Source organism: Etheostoma cragini, chromosome 10, assembly GCF_013103735.1.
Source record: "Etheostoma cragini isolate CJK2018 chromosome 10, CSU_Ecrag_1.0, whole genome shotgun sequence".
Classification (NCBI taxonomy): domain Eukaryota; kingdom Metazoa; phylum Chordata; class Actinopteri; order Perciformes; family Percidae; genus Etheostoma; species Etheostoma cragini.
The window spans coordinates 23,662,622-23,680,345 of NC_048416.1; the positions used below are offsets into that span (position 1 = coordinate 23,662,622).

Consider the following 17,724-nt stretch of genomic DNA (forward strand, 5'->3'; position numbering starts at 1 on the left):
TGTATACTACATCAATGCCATTTCTTGTCAATCAAGGGGTTTTGCTAATGTATTGGTGTCAACATCATCTAGAAGTGTATTCACTTTTTTAGTTTTTTCACTATAATTGAAAACGCAGGAAGTAATTCGATCGTCACAAGTGAGCTATCAATCCACAATTACCAGCTAGTGTAATTTGACTTCCCTGCTACCTAGCTTTATAGCTTGCTATATAACGTCATCTGTTAAAAATTTTTTTCCTGTGTACCTTTATACAGTATAATGCTTTTATAGAATCAAAACTGAACTGAAGCTTTTTAAGAAATTAGAATAGAGAATATATTATAAAACTATTAGTTCATATGATCAACATAACAGTTACATATATGTTGTTTAATGTTTTCTTAGTTAGTTTTTTAAAATAATATCAGATTAGTAAACAAAATGAGCATTTGGAACATTGGATGAATGGTTGCTGATAATGGGAAATGTAGATATTGCATTAAAGATCAGCCACCCACTCAGATCAGCTGGTATCCTGTCTATGATGGAGTAAAATTGAAATTTGTAAGTGACCCCAAACTTTTGACCGGTATTGTATATATATTTGTAACGTCATTTAACTCATGGTTACAATGGTAAACCAGCACAACAATGACAATTACCAGACAACAAAACACTAAAATCTAAGCAGACACATTAAAAAAAAAAAAGTTCATGAAGTTACATTTGTATTTCAAACAAACTACAAACTTATCAGCAAATTTTAACTCTATTTACCGCCTTGCATCAAGGGAATTGACCAGCCAATGAGCTACGCTATCTTTATATTTTTTTGTCATTATTTTGTTCTTGAGTCAGTTTGATAGTATAACCCTCAAATCACAATGCAACCTTTCTGTTTGCTTCTTTCTCAAATAGCTTTTTTTCTTTTTTTTTCAAAAACTATAAAATAATTATCCAGGGAGTACAGTTAGACAGTGGCAGCAGCATATGTACATTATTTATTAACGTTATATATACAGATGCCAATGCGGCGTCTGTGTACATGGGCAGCACAGTGAACTTTGCACTATACCTCCACATGTCTTCCTGTCTGGTAGGAGGGCGTATCCTTTAGGGCAGGTACAGAAATAGGAGCCTGGGATGTTTTCGCAACCAAGAGAGCAGCCGTGGTTCCAATGGGCACATTCATTCATATCTATGGCACAAAAAGACAGAAATAGTGCTTAGCAGATGCTCTTATTTGAATGCCCTGCCATACTTTACTTTTACTGTATTTGTGGCCACAGGGGGATATATGTTTAGGTAGGTAATAGATTTCATATTGTAAGACTCATTCCAACTTTGGTAATCAGCAGTCAATGCTGTGGCTCGTTTCTGATCTAACTGGACAAAAAAAAACCTTAATCATTTTTTAATTAGTGGTACAGATACCAACCTTCACAATAAGTGCCTTGTTTACTGAGAGCAAAGCCTTCACTGCAGTGGCAAGTCCCTTGCTCGGCTAGACTGGAACACACATTCAGGCAATTTCCACTCTGTTTGTCGCAACCTGCTTGAAAGGGTTAATGGTAATACATTACTAAAACATTGTCATTTGAGCCATATGTACTGTAAAATAAATGTAAATACCAATAATACAAAATGGAGACAGACACAGAGCAATTTAAATGTCAAATGTTAAATGTTGAGCTGTTACCTGAAAATGGTGATTGGGAGTCTGCCATTGGCTGGTTGAGGGGATGTACCACCTTGATATCAACTGGGGGTTTTGCCATTTGTTTTATGTTAACAGTCAGTGGCTCTCCACCAGTGTATTTGTTTACTTGTTTCATAACCCTAGATGCGGCATCAGTGTAGTACAAGTTCTCCAGAAAAACCGAAATCCCCAGTGACTTAGACCTGACCAAAGAAGACAAAAACACAAGTGTTTTATCTGGATTTGCTAACAAAAATAAAATGATAGAATAATGAACAGAAAACAACAATATGCTCACTGAAGGGGCGTGTCTATGACGTGCAGAGCGTTCCCGTTGTAATCACAAGAGGCAATGGCACTTTCTCCTTGCAGACCAAACTGAACCCAGTACAGTCTTTTATCCACTCGGTCAATCGATAGTGCTTCCAGTTTTTCTGCTATCTTAATAAGTGTAGTTTTCATTCGTCCTGTCGCATCAGACCGCTGTATACTTGGAGTCATCCCGCCAGACAGCCAAAAAAGAAACCTGCAAAATAGTACTTTTGAACTAAGAACGGGCTTTGTAAATAAGTATTCCCAAAGTTATTTGGTCACTGTGTGTGTTTCTCAATTACAAAATAGTGCCAGTTAAGTTAGATGTTACTGCTAATGCCCCTGTTTGGGAATTTTGTTATATGAATGCTACATGAATGCCCCAACATCAGTAGCTTTGTACTTTTGTTGCCTTATAGTCATATTTTAGTAGTGTTTAATAAACAACAAAATAAGTACAAAGTAATGTAAACATGCTATAGGCATCTTATTACCAAATATTCCTAAATGTTATAGAAATCTTTCTGCCATAATTTACTTTTGCATGTCCACTTGTCAATCTGCTTGACCAAAATGCAATAAAATGGTTGACAGTAATGTGTGTGTGGCCTGGTAAAAACGTAAAATGTGAATGTGAAAGTCAGTCTGTCATTTTGCACCTCTGTGCCAGCCATACTTGATGGAGGGAGATTAAACATTTATAGTAACACACAAACAACATGCCAGGACTCTGAACTGTGTGAGATGTTGTATAGGAACCATCCTCCCTTACTCTACGCTAAAAAGTGACATTAAAAGCGTAATGGAGAATGGATTACCTGTTAGTGGGGTCAACGTTTATACAACTGGGTTGGGTTAAGTGTCTTAAAATAGTCCTTTGATTTTTCCCATTTATATCCATGATCTTGATTTTTCCCTTTTCTCCACTTGTCCAATATACACTGTTCCAAACCCAATCCACCGCAAGTCCCGAGAGATGTTTGTCAGATGAGTACAGTTTCTGAAAAACAAACATAAACATTAAAATTCTCTTAAACGAACCCCAGGCGAATGCATACTTTACAGACTGGAATCTGTTCACGCCAGCTAAGTTCTCTACAACTTTAGAGTTGTTACATAATCACCTGTCTGTGTACTCCTCTCACTGATGCTTTGTAGATGACCCCAGTGTGTTTGTCAGCCCAGTAAACGCTCTCCTCTCTAAAATGAAAGTCAAGCAGGATCGAGCTTCCCACGCCAGCCACAAGCCTTCTCTGGTTTGTCCCATCGAGGTCCATCCGATGAATAGCTTTCCCATGGCCAAATATCAGGAAGGGCTGTGAGGCTTAACAAAATAAAACACCATGTCTTTAATGAATCCCATGACTTGTCTGACAGTCCAAAACCCAAAGATATTGAGTTTACTGTCACATAACAAAAGAAAAGCAACAAATCCTTTTATTTGAGGAGTTGAAACCACAGAATACTTGGACATTTTGAAAAATAACAGAAATTATTAAACCCTTATCAAAATAGTAATTGATTTATTTTTTGTGGTTGGACTAGAACATGACACATCGACTAAACCTTGCAGCTCTAAATATTAGTCAAATACATAGCAAGTATGTTACTTAAATTAAATGAATACCAGGTACAGTAAGGTAACCCTGGCAGTATTTAGCATTTCAGTAGCTGCTTCTTCCCTCTTTTTGTTCGCAGTTGTTGTCAAATGAGTCAAATTATCTAATTAAAAAGCCTATTCATGGCTGTGTTGGGAGGAAGATCAAGGCAGACTCAGCTGCTTCTGAATAAAACATTATCCCTTAGCAACACATCACTCATCATTTGACTCTGACAGCACTCTGCAATGAATAAAGTTTAAGGCTAAAGGCTGAAGTGGTTAGTGGTTTTTGCTTTAGCACACAACATTTAGACACTAAGGGCAACGATAAAATGTAATGACCAGCAAAAAAGTAGCAAAACTTCTGCATTTGTAAATGGAACGAGTGGATGTCCATTCCAATATGTCAGTTGTTGGAAGCACTAAGTTAGGTTTTTATTAAATAGACGTAGTTTCCTTGAGAGCCCATTAAACTTTGACAAACTGGTCTACAAGGTGAAGCCAAATCTGTGTTTTCTGTCTGGATGACTATTGATGGAAGGTGCAATGGTCTATCATGATAATAACACTGTCATGTGCAACCATGGATACCACTCTTAACTCTATGGAATGAAGAAAACAATGAGAAACATCAGACAAACAACATAATAATGTCTGGGCTGAGGTCCCCAAGATGGCTCCTTGTGCTGAGTTGCTAGGAGGCATCCTGATGAATCATTAAATGACAAGTTCACATGGTGGTCAGCATGATTCTTGACCTAGTAAACTCAGTTAATTGGAATTTATTGGAAAACTGGTCATTTTAAAACACAAAACAAATGCAAGCCCTTTTGGATCTGTCCGCACAGTTCCACAAAAACAGTTGCTCCTAATGCATGCACAGGTAGACAATTCATGTAGACGTTGATTCCCCATTTTACTTTGTTGTCAACATTCATTAGGACAGTTTAAGTGGTCATTCCTCAGTTTAAGAAGCCAAAATATGGGCTGCTTCATGGTGCTATAACGTAACATTTCTAGGTAATTGTAAGGTTGCTTTTAACATACTGTACAGTAAGGTGTTGAAGAGTATGTACCCTGTTCAAGTGGAGAAGAAACTAAACCAACTCATGTTCTTCATGGGAAACATCACATTATTACAATTCATTATAAAATATATAATAATTTTTACGTAACTCTGCCAATCTGGCACGACAGCGGCCATTCCGACAATATTTTATACATCAGCAATCCCCGTCTACAAGCTTCAACTGATGTCCTTGTGGCCTTCCACAAAAAACTTGGGCTCAGCCTGAGATACTCCCACTCAGGCGCTGGCCAGTTTACTGTACCTTTGCTACAATGCATTATATTGTCTGCTTAACCAAGTTCACTTTGTCACAAATATTGTAGAATGCCCAACTTTTACCCTCTTTACAGTGTAAAGTCTGTTAAGGGTAATATCCGCAAAGAGCACAGAAAGGAAGGTTTGTGCAGAATGGGATATCTACCAAATTAGGTAAATAATTGAATCATGTATCACTGGAGCACAAGTGTATTTAGTGAGAAAAAAACACATACAAACTAGATTATCTAGGTATAGATATAATACATAAACTTCAAGTTATACTTATGGTATCTACTTAAAATTAATAAAAGATTGATCAAATTAAATGTGCTGTACACTGAAGATTGTACATCACAAATTTGGATCACTGTTCGGTGTGGCACTCTAAATTTGTATTATATGATAATATACGGTATATTCATATGCATGTTGAGCATCATCACATTTTACAATTTTTTATATTTGACTTATGAAAGTAGATCTTCCCTGGCCAACCTGCCCTGTGATAATGTCATATTACTTACAATTTTATCAGAAGTTCCAACTATACTCAGAAGATACTGTTTTTGATTGCTAATTTGTCATCTCAACTACTTTCTTACCAAGTACACACAGGTACATTTACAAAACATGACACACGTAGTTTGAGGACAAACAACCTCACAACCAGGAGAGTATCCAGTAGTCAATACTTTACCTTGAATTGGGAGTCACAGTTTAAACAGGAGAGGTGTCAAACAAACTCACCCACACAGCTGTTGTTTCTCCCTGCTCGCGATAGACGTTCATCCCAACATGCTGTACCGAGGGCCAAGGCTCCAGAGCTTTGCACCATAATATAGATCAGCGCTGCTGTGATTGTTGCAGCCAACATAATCCTACACTCCTTCCTGCCTTAGGAGCGGCACTTTTTCTCAGGCATTTCCACTATTAGCACTGGCACACAAGAATTCTCCAAAATTAAGCAACATTTGTTTATGGACCGTTGGCATCCTTGTCCCAGGGTTCAACTTAAAGAGACAGCGGAACTTTACATACCAGAAGACGTTGAGCTACAGAGAGATGTAAAACCCCAATGAAAAGATGGAGTGCTCAGAATAAAGATGGTAACACTGCTGGGCAGTGTTCAACCGACATAACAAAAAAACTGTAGGGTGCTCACTCCCTGCTTTGGCCCCTAGGCTGCCAGTCTGTTTTGGAAGCAAAGATTGAAATTCCTGACACCCCCGTGGTAAATTTTGCACATGTTAGTCCAGCATTGGAGCAAGATCTTCTGCAGTCTGTGTCTCAAGCAGAATGTGGAATATGCCAGCAATGAGGCTGGGCCGAAGAAAGGTTCCACATAATAACGACATCTTCCCCTCACCCCACCCCCTGTCCTTTCTGAATGTGGATGGATGCAACAGAGTTTTTGTGTCTCGGAAAAAGGGACTGGGAGATGGACGTTGCAATTAAGGATATAAGACCGAACACAACCTTAAAATATTATTTTCTTTAGTTATCGGGGAAAATAATTGACCTTTGGCATCTTTTTTTCAAACTATAACACCATTCATAAATTGCATACACTTACAGCACAAGTTTAACTTACACATGCCCCACACAAAATAGACACAGTGTTTTCTGTCCTGTGTGTGTGAACGAGGACTCACTGTGTCAGATTGTCCACTGTTGAAGTTCATCTGGCGGCCGGGGGGAATCAGTAGAATGAGTAATTTATAGAGAACGAAGGAGGAGTGGAGCCGATTGTCCCTAAATTGTTTGTCCTCGTTTTACCCATGCACACAACTAACAGACTCCAGGAACCAAAACCTCTATTCATACCCTCAATGACTAGGTTATTGTCAGCAACATCGTCACCAGTAACCGTGTAGAGGGTCAGTTTAAGATTTACGTGGCTGAGAAAGTCGCCTTGTCTCCAGACTAATGTTAGCAGTCAGCAAGGACACTGACCTTTTCCCACGATATAACCCCTGGCAGATAACAATGAAAATGTCTATAATTTCCCTTCAAGTGACTAGTGTGCTGAATGACAATCAATCACACATGGGTTAAATTATCAGGTAGAGTTCATATCTAGAAAACAGGAAGAGTATAGATGCTGCTGCCATATTAAAGAAAATTCCGGTTGATTTCAACATGTAGCTCTGTTTTGTTTAAAATGTGTAGTGCAGTCTACACTGAGTTATCCTGCTGCTAGATTTTGCACCCAACAGGCTTAAACAGTCTTAAACGGGGCCAGTTTTAAACTTGTTTTTAGCCTCTAAACATGCTAAAAATATCATAATCATTGCCTAGCCATGTGCAGTTATTCCTTCCAAGTGAAAATCTAGCGGTCTTGCTACTGACGACACTACACATTTAAAAAAAACAACAGAGCTACATGTTGAAATCGACCGGAATTTTCCTTTAAATGCCACCTCATTCATGTCATTGCTTTTGTAAAATACTTACAATACAAAGCAATTAAGACTATGTAAATAAGATAAGAGATACAATTAGTGGCTTTATTGACATTGCAAGTTAAACACTTAAAATTTGGTTTAGCAGGTTTTGTTAGCTGCTGGCTAAATATGTCAGAATAATAAAAGTATTACAGAATTTGGTTGTACAATTCTGTTTGGTTCATTGTAGTTGTTTAAACGGTTGTTATTCTATTGCTACTACTACTTACTGCTACGGATAAGATATTGACCAGGATTGGCAGGTCACACTTTTTGGTACCAATTCCCTTTTGTGTTTTAATATCAGTAAATCATATATTGTTTGTGTTTACATTACTTGGCTGTTTATTAGGTTATTCTAATGTTTGATATCATTGTATAATTGACTAAACAGACATAGTATGCAACAATGGCTTTGTGCTAGACCTCTACATAACAAGAGCTAAGGATAAGCTTTCTGTTTCACATTAACATTTATCTATCCATCCATCCATTGTCATCTTTATCTGTGGTCGGGTCGCGGGGGCAGCAGCTCCATCAGGGGCCCAAAACTTCCCTTTCCCGAGCGACATTAACCAGCTCCGACTGAGGGATCCCGAGGCGTTCCTAGGCTAGGTTGGAGATATAATCCGAACCACCTCATCGGCTCCGTTCGACAGGAGCAAAGGAGCAGCGGCTCTACTCTGAGCTCCTCACGGATGACTGGGAATCTCACCCTATCTCTACGGGAGACGCCAGCCCCCCTCCTGAGCAAACCCATTTGTGCTTTTACAAAGGATCTCGTTCTTTCAGTCATGACCCAACTCATTACCATAGGTAAGGGTAGGAACGGAAATTGACCAATAGATCGAGAGCTTTGCTTTCTGGCTCAGCTCTCTTTTCTGCACAATGGTGAGTGTAACAACGCCCCCGCTGCGCCGATTGTCCGGCCAATCTTACGCTACATCATCATAGCTGCTTTTAACATTCACTCATTTATGTCTTATGCTACAAAATGGTTCAACAACCATAATGACTGTTGAGTGATATACTTTTTCTAGCCTTGTTGTCATATATACTGTCACTATTTACATGTGGCCAATTTTTCACTGGACCGCTATGATGGAGCCAAGTCATGGTTGTCGAGATTTATGGTGCGGCTGTAAAGCTTCTAGAGAAGTAAAATATCTCACTTCCAGTTGCCCTGTCTGTATTTGCTTTCATAGACCACAGCCCAGTGGCGACTGTATCACAGTTAAAGAAGAAATAGATTGCATCTGTTCATATCATTCTGTGTAGTGATCTGTTGGTATGTCTGCCTCTCTTTTCCCTCTCTCTATCTTCCTAGCCCTCGTGCCTATGAGAGCTCCTGTATCTCTCTACCTATCTAACAACCCATCTGTCTTTCCATCTGCCTGTCTCTCTATCCATTCATAGTTTATCTATCATTAACACCCCAGCCCTTGTCTACCATCCTTTTCATTCTGTTTGTTAAAACAGCCTGGTTGTTGCCATCATAACATCACAGCTGGTACAAGAGATTACTTAGTACTGCAGGCGCATACAGCTGGTAGAGGCAAAGAGGTATCCATGGGAACAGTTTTCGAGATCCACCCATCATCTTAGCAGGATTTATGGCAACACCTGTTCAGATCTTTAAAGAATCTGTGACCCATTGATTTTCAGGATTAAAAAGTCTGCTCTGATTCTTTACATGTGATATGTCTGTGTACCTCTGTATTTTTCTTCTATATCAAGTTGTGTGTGTGATTCAGAGTAGATGATATGTGGTTTTCCAGGCAATCTTGTCTTCATTGTGTTTGTGTGTCTTTACGCAGCATCACACAAATGGACACATACAGTACAAACAAAGGTATATAATAGGAATAGCATGCTGAGGGTACTACTGTAAACAATACATGAGTACAGAGTGCATTATAACACTGGGATTTAGTTTCACCTGTTGATACCCAGAAAAGGCACCCAATTTGTTGCTGATTGAGAATTCTGAATAATTATCCGAGATAATTTTTCCATTTTTGGAAATTGTATTTGAGGGACCTATTTTATGTGCACCTATCTACTCCTATAACCCAGATAGCCCAACTCAAATATAATGGAAATATTGTTCAGTTTATTAAAAACAAATGTACATCTCCATTTGTCAACAAATGTATACATAGAGTTATTGAAACGGGCAATGTGTATCAGACGAGAGTCATTAGACACATATTCTATTAAACCCACTGACCATACTTTCTTGTCCATGACCATACTTTCTTCTCCATTAAGGCAACAATCAGCTTGATGCTTAAAGTAGCATTTAATGTCTTAAATGTGATAGTGGACAGTGGGTCTTCTTGGACACCACCACATAATGTTCATAGCTGATACTTTAATTTTGGCAAGGGGTATAACATAAAACACCACACAGCTAACGGACAGGCTCTTTGCATGGTACTATTTAAAATGTATATAGTCCAACAAAGGTGCTGTGCTGTAGTGACAACCATTCAAATGTCTTCATCAAAGATGATCAAATATAAGGCTCCATAATAAATGACATAAATAAAAATATTCATTGACTGATCTGATTGGTCTTTTAACCTTTAGGGAATGTTTTTATGTCATCTACACTTCAAAATCATTATATAAATCTTTATAGATAAGTAATTGACTGAATAAATGTGTTTTGCCGTTCAATACAACCAGTTGTTTTTTCACAGCCTCACTCTGTGAAAATGAATATAGTATATTTATAAAGATTTATAAATAATTGTATAATTATAGTTTATCAGTGTCATAAAAGGCATATACCAAGTATTTCATATGTGTTACTAGCATGGCGTTTGAGCAATGGCCATGGATTCCCGGCGTTAGCAGAGATACTCAGACCGGGAACTGTCACTCTTATACGTCATCTGGGAGTCAATGCTTGACCTCGAGCACAGAAGCATTCGTTCTGATTCATGAGTTGCTCTCCTTGCCCAAAGCTCTGTAGGACGAGAGTTCAAGGTCCTTTGTTTCATTGAAATTGTCTCAAACTTGACATAGCTGTCTTTTTCAAGCTCCTCTTGGTCCAAATCGGTGCTGTGTCCCTTACAGTACAGAGCCAGAATCTTGTAGAGCAACAATGCAATAAGAGACAAAACCAAAGCGCAAGCAATGCCACTTATGATAATGAAAAACTGGCTCTGCCCACCATCCTCTATGTTGACCAAAGTGTAGAAGTCAATGCAAGGATCTTTTCCAGCAGCACTGCCTTTTGCTATGAGGCAAACAGAGTATCTCATTCCAGATGACAATCCATCTAGGAGCACTTTTCCACTGCCAGCATTAGTTTCCACTGTCCTTTTGATATCGTCCTCATCATAAGGTGAGTATACAACTGTGAGTGGGTCATCATCTGGTAAGCCATCTGCTGTCCAGAGCAATACTGCAGTGTCAGATGTTTCCTCTACAATCTTAAGGTCTTTGACAGACTTTGATGCATCACTTTTCTTGCTCGTTTCATCTGCTGCAAGCTGTCTCCCATCAGCTCTTTGCTGGGATTTTGCTTGTTTGATTGATCCTTTCAGTAAACTGTTGCTGGTTGTAGTTTTCGGCTTCTTAGCGACAGCAGATGTTGTTGATGTTCTTGGAAGAACTGTGGATGTGATGGTGGGTGAGTTTGGAGTATATGTTGGAGGAGTAAATGTTGTGCTTTGGCTAGTTGGTTCAGTTTTGTTAGGCCTCAGTGGAAGCACGGTGGTACTGGTAGCACCAGCAACCAAGAGTGAAATGGTTGCTTCTGCGTTTCCAGCATCATTCTTAGCTTTGCAACTGTAGTTCCCGGCGTCTTTGAACAATATTCCATGCAAGCTCATGATGGACCATCTGATGCCGTCTCCAGGTGACTCCTGGACTACAGAGTGGAACAACACAACGCAAAAGTCAACATGGATTTATTCTTACCAACTGCTTTTCTAATGGATTATAACTTTGTGGCAGTAGTACCATGATTCATACTCACCAGGCAAAATCTACAAACAATATATATGGATTTCTAAATGGTATGTAAATATTTATCAAAACAGCATTGTTTTTTTTTGTTTTCTAAATTGGTTAAACTTTTAAAAGCTTGTATGTTATACCTGTGTTGTCGACTAGTGAGCCGTCTGACTTAGCCCAGCAAAGAGATGGTGTTGGAAACCCTGTGGTGTCACATCGCAGGAGAACATTACTGCCCAAATCAGATGTGATCTTAGTTGCCGAAGTCATAACTGATGGTTTTACACAGTTGTCAATTTCAGCACGCTGAAAAAGGACACCAGCCAGATTCTCTGGTGCACTGCAGACCAAGTACAGGTCCATCAAAACGACTGGTGTGCCAGACATTTTGGATAGCTCAATCAGCTTGGATATTTTACAGTCACAGAACCAGGGGTTATCTTGGAGGCCTGCAGACGAAAAGATAAGACAAATGATAATCATTGATTGCTGTTTCATAATGCCATACCTAGAACCAGTGTTTGGTTTTCCCGTTCTGGGCTACTGTGGTAACATTGCACTGCAACATGGTGGACTCCTTGGAAGAGGACCCCACTCTGTATGTAGATACAAACAACTTATTCTAAATGAATGAAAACACAATGATTTATACTTTCAGGGAATTATACACTAATGAAAACATCATTATGTTAATATTTGTTGTATTTATAATATTCCATTTCTGCCAATGGATTACCCTAAATGCTACAAACTAGACCTGGGATGATCTGTAGAAATGAACCTTGTACATACTTATGTATAAACACCTGCTGCACACAATAGATAAGCACACGTACTGTTGCATATTAAAGCCCTTTAACCAGATTAGTTTGTCTTAACAGTGGCAAAGCACCTAAGCAGGCTGTGGCCTCACTCCAGTTTGTGGCAACACACATTTTCAATTTGTCTTTCTGTAGGCAGAGATGTAAATAGCTTTTTGACAACTTTAACACTTTATAATCCCTATAATGTCCTAAATATTTTTCTGAAATCCTAGTTTCAAGTACAAACCATATTTTAATGTTGTTCATTAAAAAAAAATTATAATCTTCTAAAAAATGTATTACTAACATGAAATGGTTTTAGTGTATGCTAAAGAAGGTTTCATCTGTCCTCCAGCCTAATCCTGTTTCTCCTTCACATACACAAGAGAGCAAAGCCAGCTCGTTCGGCAAAGATAAGCTAGTTTGCCCTCATACAATTTATTAAATTCCTTCCCACTGTCTATGCAACACAGATAGAGTAAACAAACATCTAGTCTTGTATGTAAAAATACTTGCTCACATTCAGTTTCATGCAAGTCAAATATACATCCAAAAAAATGATTTAAATAAGATTTAAATACTAATCATATTCTAACTAGACTACACTTTTTTGGTTTCACTCCACAAAGACTTTATACTGTTTTCACAGCATGGCAGATTCAAAGATTAGACGTTAAATGTCTTTTTTACTAGCTTGATTAGAACTGATCAGATACTGTACATGTCAACTGACATATGCGCTCATAATTGCAGAACCTGTAGATGCACAAAAGTAGGTAACACTATTTTGTTATCAAGGTCTACAATCCCCTGATGAGATGAATAAATATTAATTGAACAGAAATGTAGAAATCCTGTAACATTTATTTTTGACTAAACCAATACTTTAGTTCTATAGAGCAGGCCATACTATTAGCAGAGCATTTTTCTTAAAGAGCAAACTACCACACTTATCTTGGTGTTTAGGTTTTTTCAAAATGTAAATGAAGCAACCAACAGTAGGATGTAACTAAAAAAATGCATTATGTTTAATGTTTGATCACTGGAAAAATATTACCAGTAATATGTCATCCTGGCAACTACTACTGTACATGTGTTGTATTGTATTTATTTGGATATATTGCAGGGTGTAACACAAGCTATGTTTTCATCCACATGTTTTTATTCAAAGTAAGTGATACTGAATGAAAAATGCCTTATGGAAACAGTAAAATGGATTTTTTTGGAATTCAATGGAATTTCATGAATATCGACTCAAAGGAAATACCTTCGCTCTCATCTGATTTTATCTTGATCGATATACGGCTTATGAAATAAACCCTGCTGTAAATGTTATTTGCCGAATAAAAAATGAATGGCGATTAAGTTTTAGGTCATTTTATGGTTGCAACCTGCCACAAAACAAAGAAGTTTTAGTTAATTTCTCCCCAGAATTTCTGCTCTGTTTACACACATGGCAGGCATCAACAAAGACAGATTGAAGTGGACAAACAAGGAGACAAGAGACTTTTTAAATTTAATTTATGAGCAAGATATAATGGCTATTTGCGATCGCAAAAAATCTAAGAAGTGCCATATTTTATAAGGAACTCGCGAAGGAAATGGGCTATAAAGGTTACGATAAGCTGGGGGACGTCCTCTGGAGTAAATGGAAGGTGCTCAAACAGCGAGACATGTCTCAAAAAAGAGTTGTCTCACAGTGGTGCTGGAGGAACAATAAAAGACAAGTAGCATCTGCATCACCGTAGCGATGTGTTGATAGTGTCGTTGTTTTCTTCTCATAGCTTGATATGTCGCTATCAGCTAGCATAGAAGCACTGTTTTAACCTATAATGATCAAATGTTGGTAGACGGCGTGATCCGTTTTGTCTAGAAAAACTTTGTTCCCAAATGTTTGCTTGAATGTTGTGTGATTCAGTGCGAAAATGAATGGAAACACCTTAAAATGTCTCAAATCAATTTGATATACCAATTTGATCTTACCTAACAAAACTTTCTGGGAGGCATTAGTGGAGATAGGTGCTCCATTGAAGGGTGGCCAGATATCCATGAAATCTGAGGGCAGAGTGGCTAATTTGTTGCTGGATAGATCCAAGTAAGTAATGTTGAGGAGGTAGGGTAATGCTTCAGTGGGAACATGAGTAATTTTGTTGTTGTGTAGATCCAGTGTCTTCAGACTGGGCATCTCTTTCAGAGACTCCCAAGGGAACATTGAGATCATATTTCCATCCAGCCTCAGCTCGTGGAGCACTTTGAGGTTGTAGAAACTTGCACTATCCACTGAGCTTATGGAATTGTAAGTAATCCACAGGTACCGTAGGTCCATCAGGTAGTAAAAAGCTTCTGTTGGAATTCGCCGCACCATGGTTTTCTCAATACGAAGCTTGATCGTATCCACAGGAACGTTGACAGGGATATCAGACATGTCCGGATCATTGCAGACCACAGATCTGAGAATAAAAGATGAGTTAAATGGTTTGAACATATTCTATGACCAGATAACAAAACAAAGGCCAAATGTATCACTTTTTTTCAGTTTCCAACTATTTTCCGTTGAGTATTTAAATAAAATAAAATAAGGACCTGTCAGCAAGGTTTTGTCATTAATTTATTCATCCATCCATCCATCCATCCAGACTCTATGTTGTAACTTTTTTAACATGACTGTAGTACATCTAAAGGGCACTTTCCAGATGGCAGGGTTAGAGCTAATTACTATCATCATAAATGGCGAGTTATCATGTGGATTGACTTTCACTGCAGCAGGTGGAAAATTGGGAATCTATTATAGTCACGGATAAAAACCAATGTACAAGAGAATCGTTGAATATAATAGCTTTCAATCAAAGAGTTTGATTATTATTACATCATTACTAACTATAACTTTTAGCATTTTTGGCCATGTTGCTAGGGTCTATACCAGAATATGTGCACCTAATATAATGTAATCTTTTGTAATTCAGGAATTCCACAGTCACCTTTTGCTGTTTTACAACTGGCAAATAAAACTTCTCACTGTTGTCTAAGTTGTTATTGCAAATTAATTTATAGAAACTAAACCAGCCTATGGAATTTGGAATAGTGGATGTTTATATACTGCTATTTAACTTTTTCTCTTCTATATGTTAAATTCAACATTATGAACTAACATTTTATTTTCTTTGTAGCCCAAGTTTGACTGCAAGGTGAGGGATGCATTATACAATAGGGTTCAGCACTAATAAGACTAATTATACAGGTGGTCATTAGGTCTTTGTCAGGGATAAATGGATTTGTACAATGCCAGGAATTGTGCATTAGGGCAGTACAGGTCAGTACAACTTGTACAAACAAATTGTACTGTGCATTTGATAAATTTATTTTCACATTGTATGTATAGACTTTAGATACTGACTTTAGAGCTACAGCTACACAGCTAATTGTTGTCCATCCGAATGGGGTCACACTCGAACAATTCTTTTCACATACCAAAGGACGCAGGAGGGCTGAAAGGTTTGTAGCTTTTTGCTCCTCACTAAATATGTAAATGAAGTGTGTTCTTGTTACTTTCTGTCAATTTAACACAGGTCACACACACCTTGATTTCAAATGGGTCATCATTCTTAAATAAACATTTAAGAAAGATGTTTCACAAATTTAGTTCAAGACTACACAGGCTCGAAAAGGATTGTTTTTATTAAGCATTTATTTTGTAGGTAAAGGCAAAGAAAAAGTGACATAATTAAGCAAACTTCTGAAATTTTTGAACACATGACATTTTCTTTCATTTTTTTTTGACATTGACATTTTTTTCAAGTGTGTGTAAGCGAGTGTACAATTTACCTGGTTCCTGCTCCATCGGTACGACCATGGAAGACACAGGTGCACTGGGATGGACAAAAGGGGTGAGCCATACCGAGGCAGCATAGGAATACATGCACATAGAGAAGTAGACGCATGTTTTCACCAAACGTACCCACAGTTCTCACATTGAGAAGAGATCATGAAAAAAGACATCCAGATTCAGTGTTTTAAAGTCCATAAGAGGCAACGGTAAACAAGCTGAGGATTCAATTACAGTACAGCTCACCTGTCCGATTGACAGTGTGGGGGAGGTTGCTGGATTAGTGAGGGATTTCTTGGGTTTGACAGGGTCATGCAATCTACAAAGGCCACGGGGCAGGACCAGTCATTTTGACATGGCGGTAATCGGCTAACGCTGGAGAGGTTTCCCGTCAGGTGATCCTGCCATGCCTTTGTTAATCCATTCTGTTCCCAATCTTATCACTGCTTTTTTAAAACGAAACTCGCTAATGTCCATTCCCTAACCTATGTCAAATTCATTGTTACGCCCATTGGAACGCTTTTGATAGCCCACTATGTACAGCTTGGTTCAACCCTTTTTTGGTTATATCCAATCACAATTCCTTCATAATACACCATGGCTTTGACTGTATAGATTTTCTTTTCTTTTGCATTCTGACGTAAGTCCCTCTGACTCAACACATTCCTTAAATGTAAATGTTTTATTGAGCTGGAGGCCATATGTAAGATGTGAGAGGGAGTTCTGTCTGGCACCATGGTGCAAAGTGTAATCTTGGATGTGATTTATTATCTGTCTGGGTGGAACAGTGGCTCAGGATAAGGGGCCACACTCAACCTGCCTGCCTGCCGATGACAGGTCCACAGTAGCGTATCCCTTTTCATGTTATTTTTTGCACATGTTGGTTTAGAATAGACACATAACAGCTCATTTTTAAAGGGTTGGCTCGAATGTGTTAGTACTGATTATTTTCTACCTAGCATTTGTTATGATAGAAATTTCATTGCAAGTTACAGCACATTTCTCACAATAAAGGCATTACCCTAAAGAGTAAATTAACATGTAAACTAAAAGGCACTCAAAGAGTGCAAATTTCCTCTTGTAGACACTCCTCCATCTTGATGGCACAGCAAGTGACCGCATTCATTTTATTTATATTCCATTCACTCTAATTCTTTGTTTTTATAAACGCAACTCTGCCTCTTATTTGTTTTCTTTAGTCTTAGCTAAAGCATAGTTAGCCAAAATCAAATTAACTAGACTAGACTCTTAGACCCACGTTTAATTTCTGAACCTTGCAAGGAATCTGTTCTTACACTTTCTTAGCTAATGTGCAGTGGCGATAGACATTATGTACGTAGATTTAAATAGACAGGTTGGATCATGGTTTTCTACTTGTTACCTCTATTGATCCTTGTGCTTTTAATGACTTTCTGATTCGCAGTACAAAACATAATTCATGAATTGTTTTTAACCTTATATCTAAAAAACAAAAGTGAAAAAGTGACATTTTATTTACTTATACTTTGTCCAGTAAATTTAAAATGACCATGTTTTCTGTGTCAATATATATTATATAATCGTGCTTGAAAGTGCTTCATAATCTTGCTGGTGCAGATATATTTAGTCTCAACTTGTGGTTGATAACTCTTTATATGGAATGACTAAGAGGAAAGGAAGACATCTAGTGGTAAGAGGTTGTACTGAGTATTTGCTTGTGATAAACCTCATTCCCATCTCTTAAAGGGGAGCTATGCAGTTTCTATTTTAGCTTAATTAACCTCAA

General features: G+C 38.0%; 2 protein-coding genes across 3 annotated transcripts in view; both read right to left on the bottom strand.

Annotated features, from left to right (window-relative positions):
• The window catches only part of egf (epidermal growth factor), a 19,763-nt gene extending 13,465 nt beyond the window's left edge, over positions 1–6,298 (bottom strand). The window contains exons 1-7 of the mRNA XM_034883548.1: positions 5,668–6,298; positions 3,118–3,317; positions 2,812–2,993; positions 1,980–2,207; positions 1,682–1,884; positions 1,421–1,534; positions 1,058–1,180 (exon numbers count right to left, since the gene is read on the bottom strand). Coding sequence (XP_034739439.1) covers positions 1,058–1,180; positions 1,421–1,534; positions 1,682–1,884; positions 1,980–2,207; positions 2,812–2,993; positions 3,118–3,317; positions 5,668–5,794 — 1,177 coding nt within the window. The 5' untranslated portion in view covers positions 5,795–6,298. The remainder of the gene's footprint in view (positions 1–1,057; positions 1,181–1,420; positions 1,535–1,681; positions 1,885–1,979; positions 2,208–2,811; positions 2,994–3,117; positions 3,318–5,667) is intronic.
• lrit3a (info leucine-rich repeat, immunoglobulin-like and transmembrane domains 3a) overlaps positions 1–16,231 on the bottom strand; it is a 19,175-nt gene extending 2,944 nt beyond the window's left edge. Inside the window, exons 1-5 of one of the 2 annotated variants that reach the window (XR_004658232.1) lie at positions 15,959–16,231; positions 14,120–14,586; positions 11,477–11,782; positions 9,951–11,247; positions 5,573–5,579 (exon numbers count right to left, since the gene is read on the bottom strand). Coding sequence is in view for 1 of the 2 variants with exons in the window: in XM_034883549.1 (XP_034739440.1) it covers positions 10,220–11,247; positions 11,477–11,782; positions 14,120–14,586; positions 15,959–16,074 (1,917 nt within the window). In the remaining variant the exon portion in view is untranslated. Of the gene's footprint in view, positions 1–5,572; positions 5,580–9,457; positions 11,248–11,476; positions 11,783–14,119; positions 14,587–15,958 lie in introns of those variants that run through there. The other variant, XM_034883549.1, reaches the window with a different exon arrangement.
• Between the last annotated feature and the right edge of the window lie 1,493 nt (positions 16,232–17,724).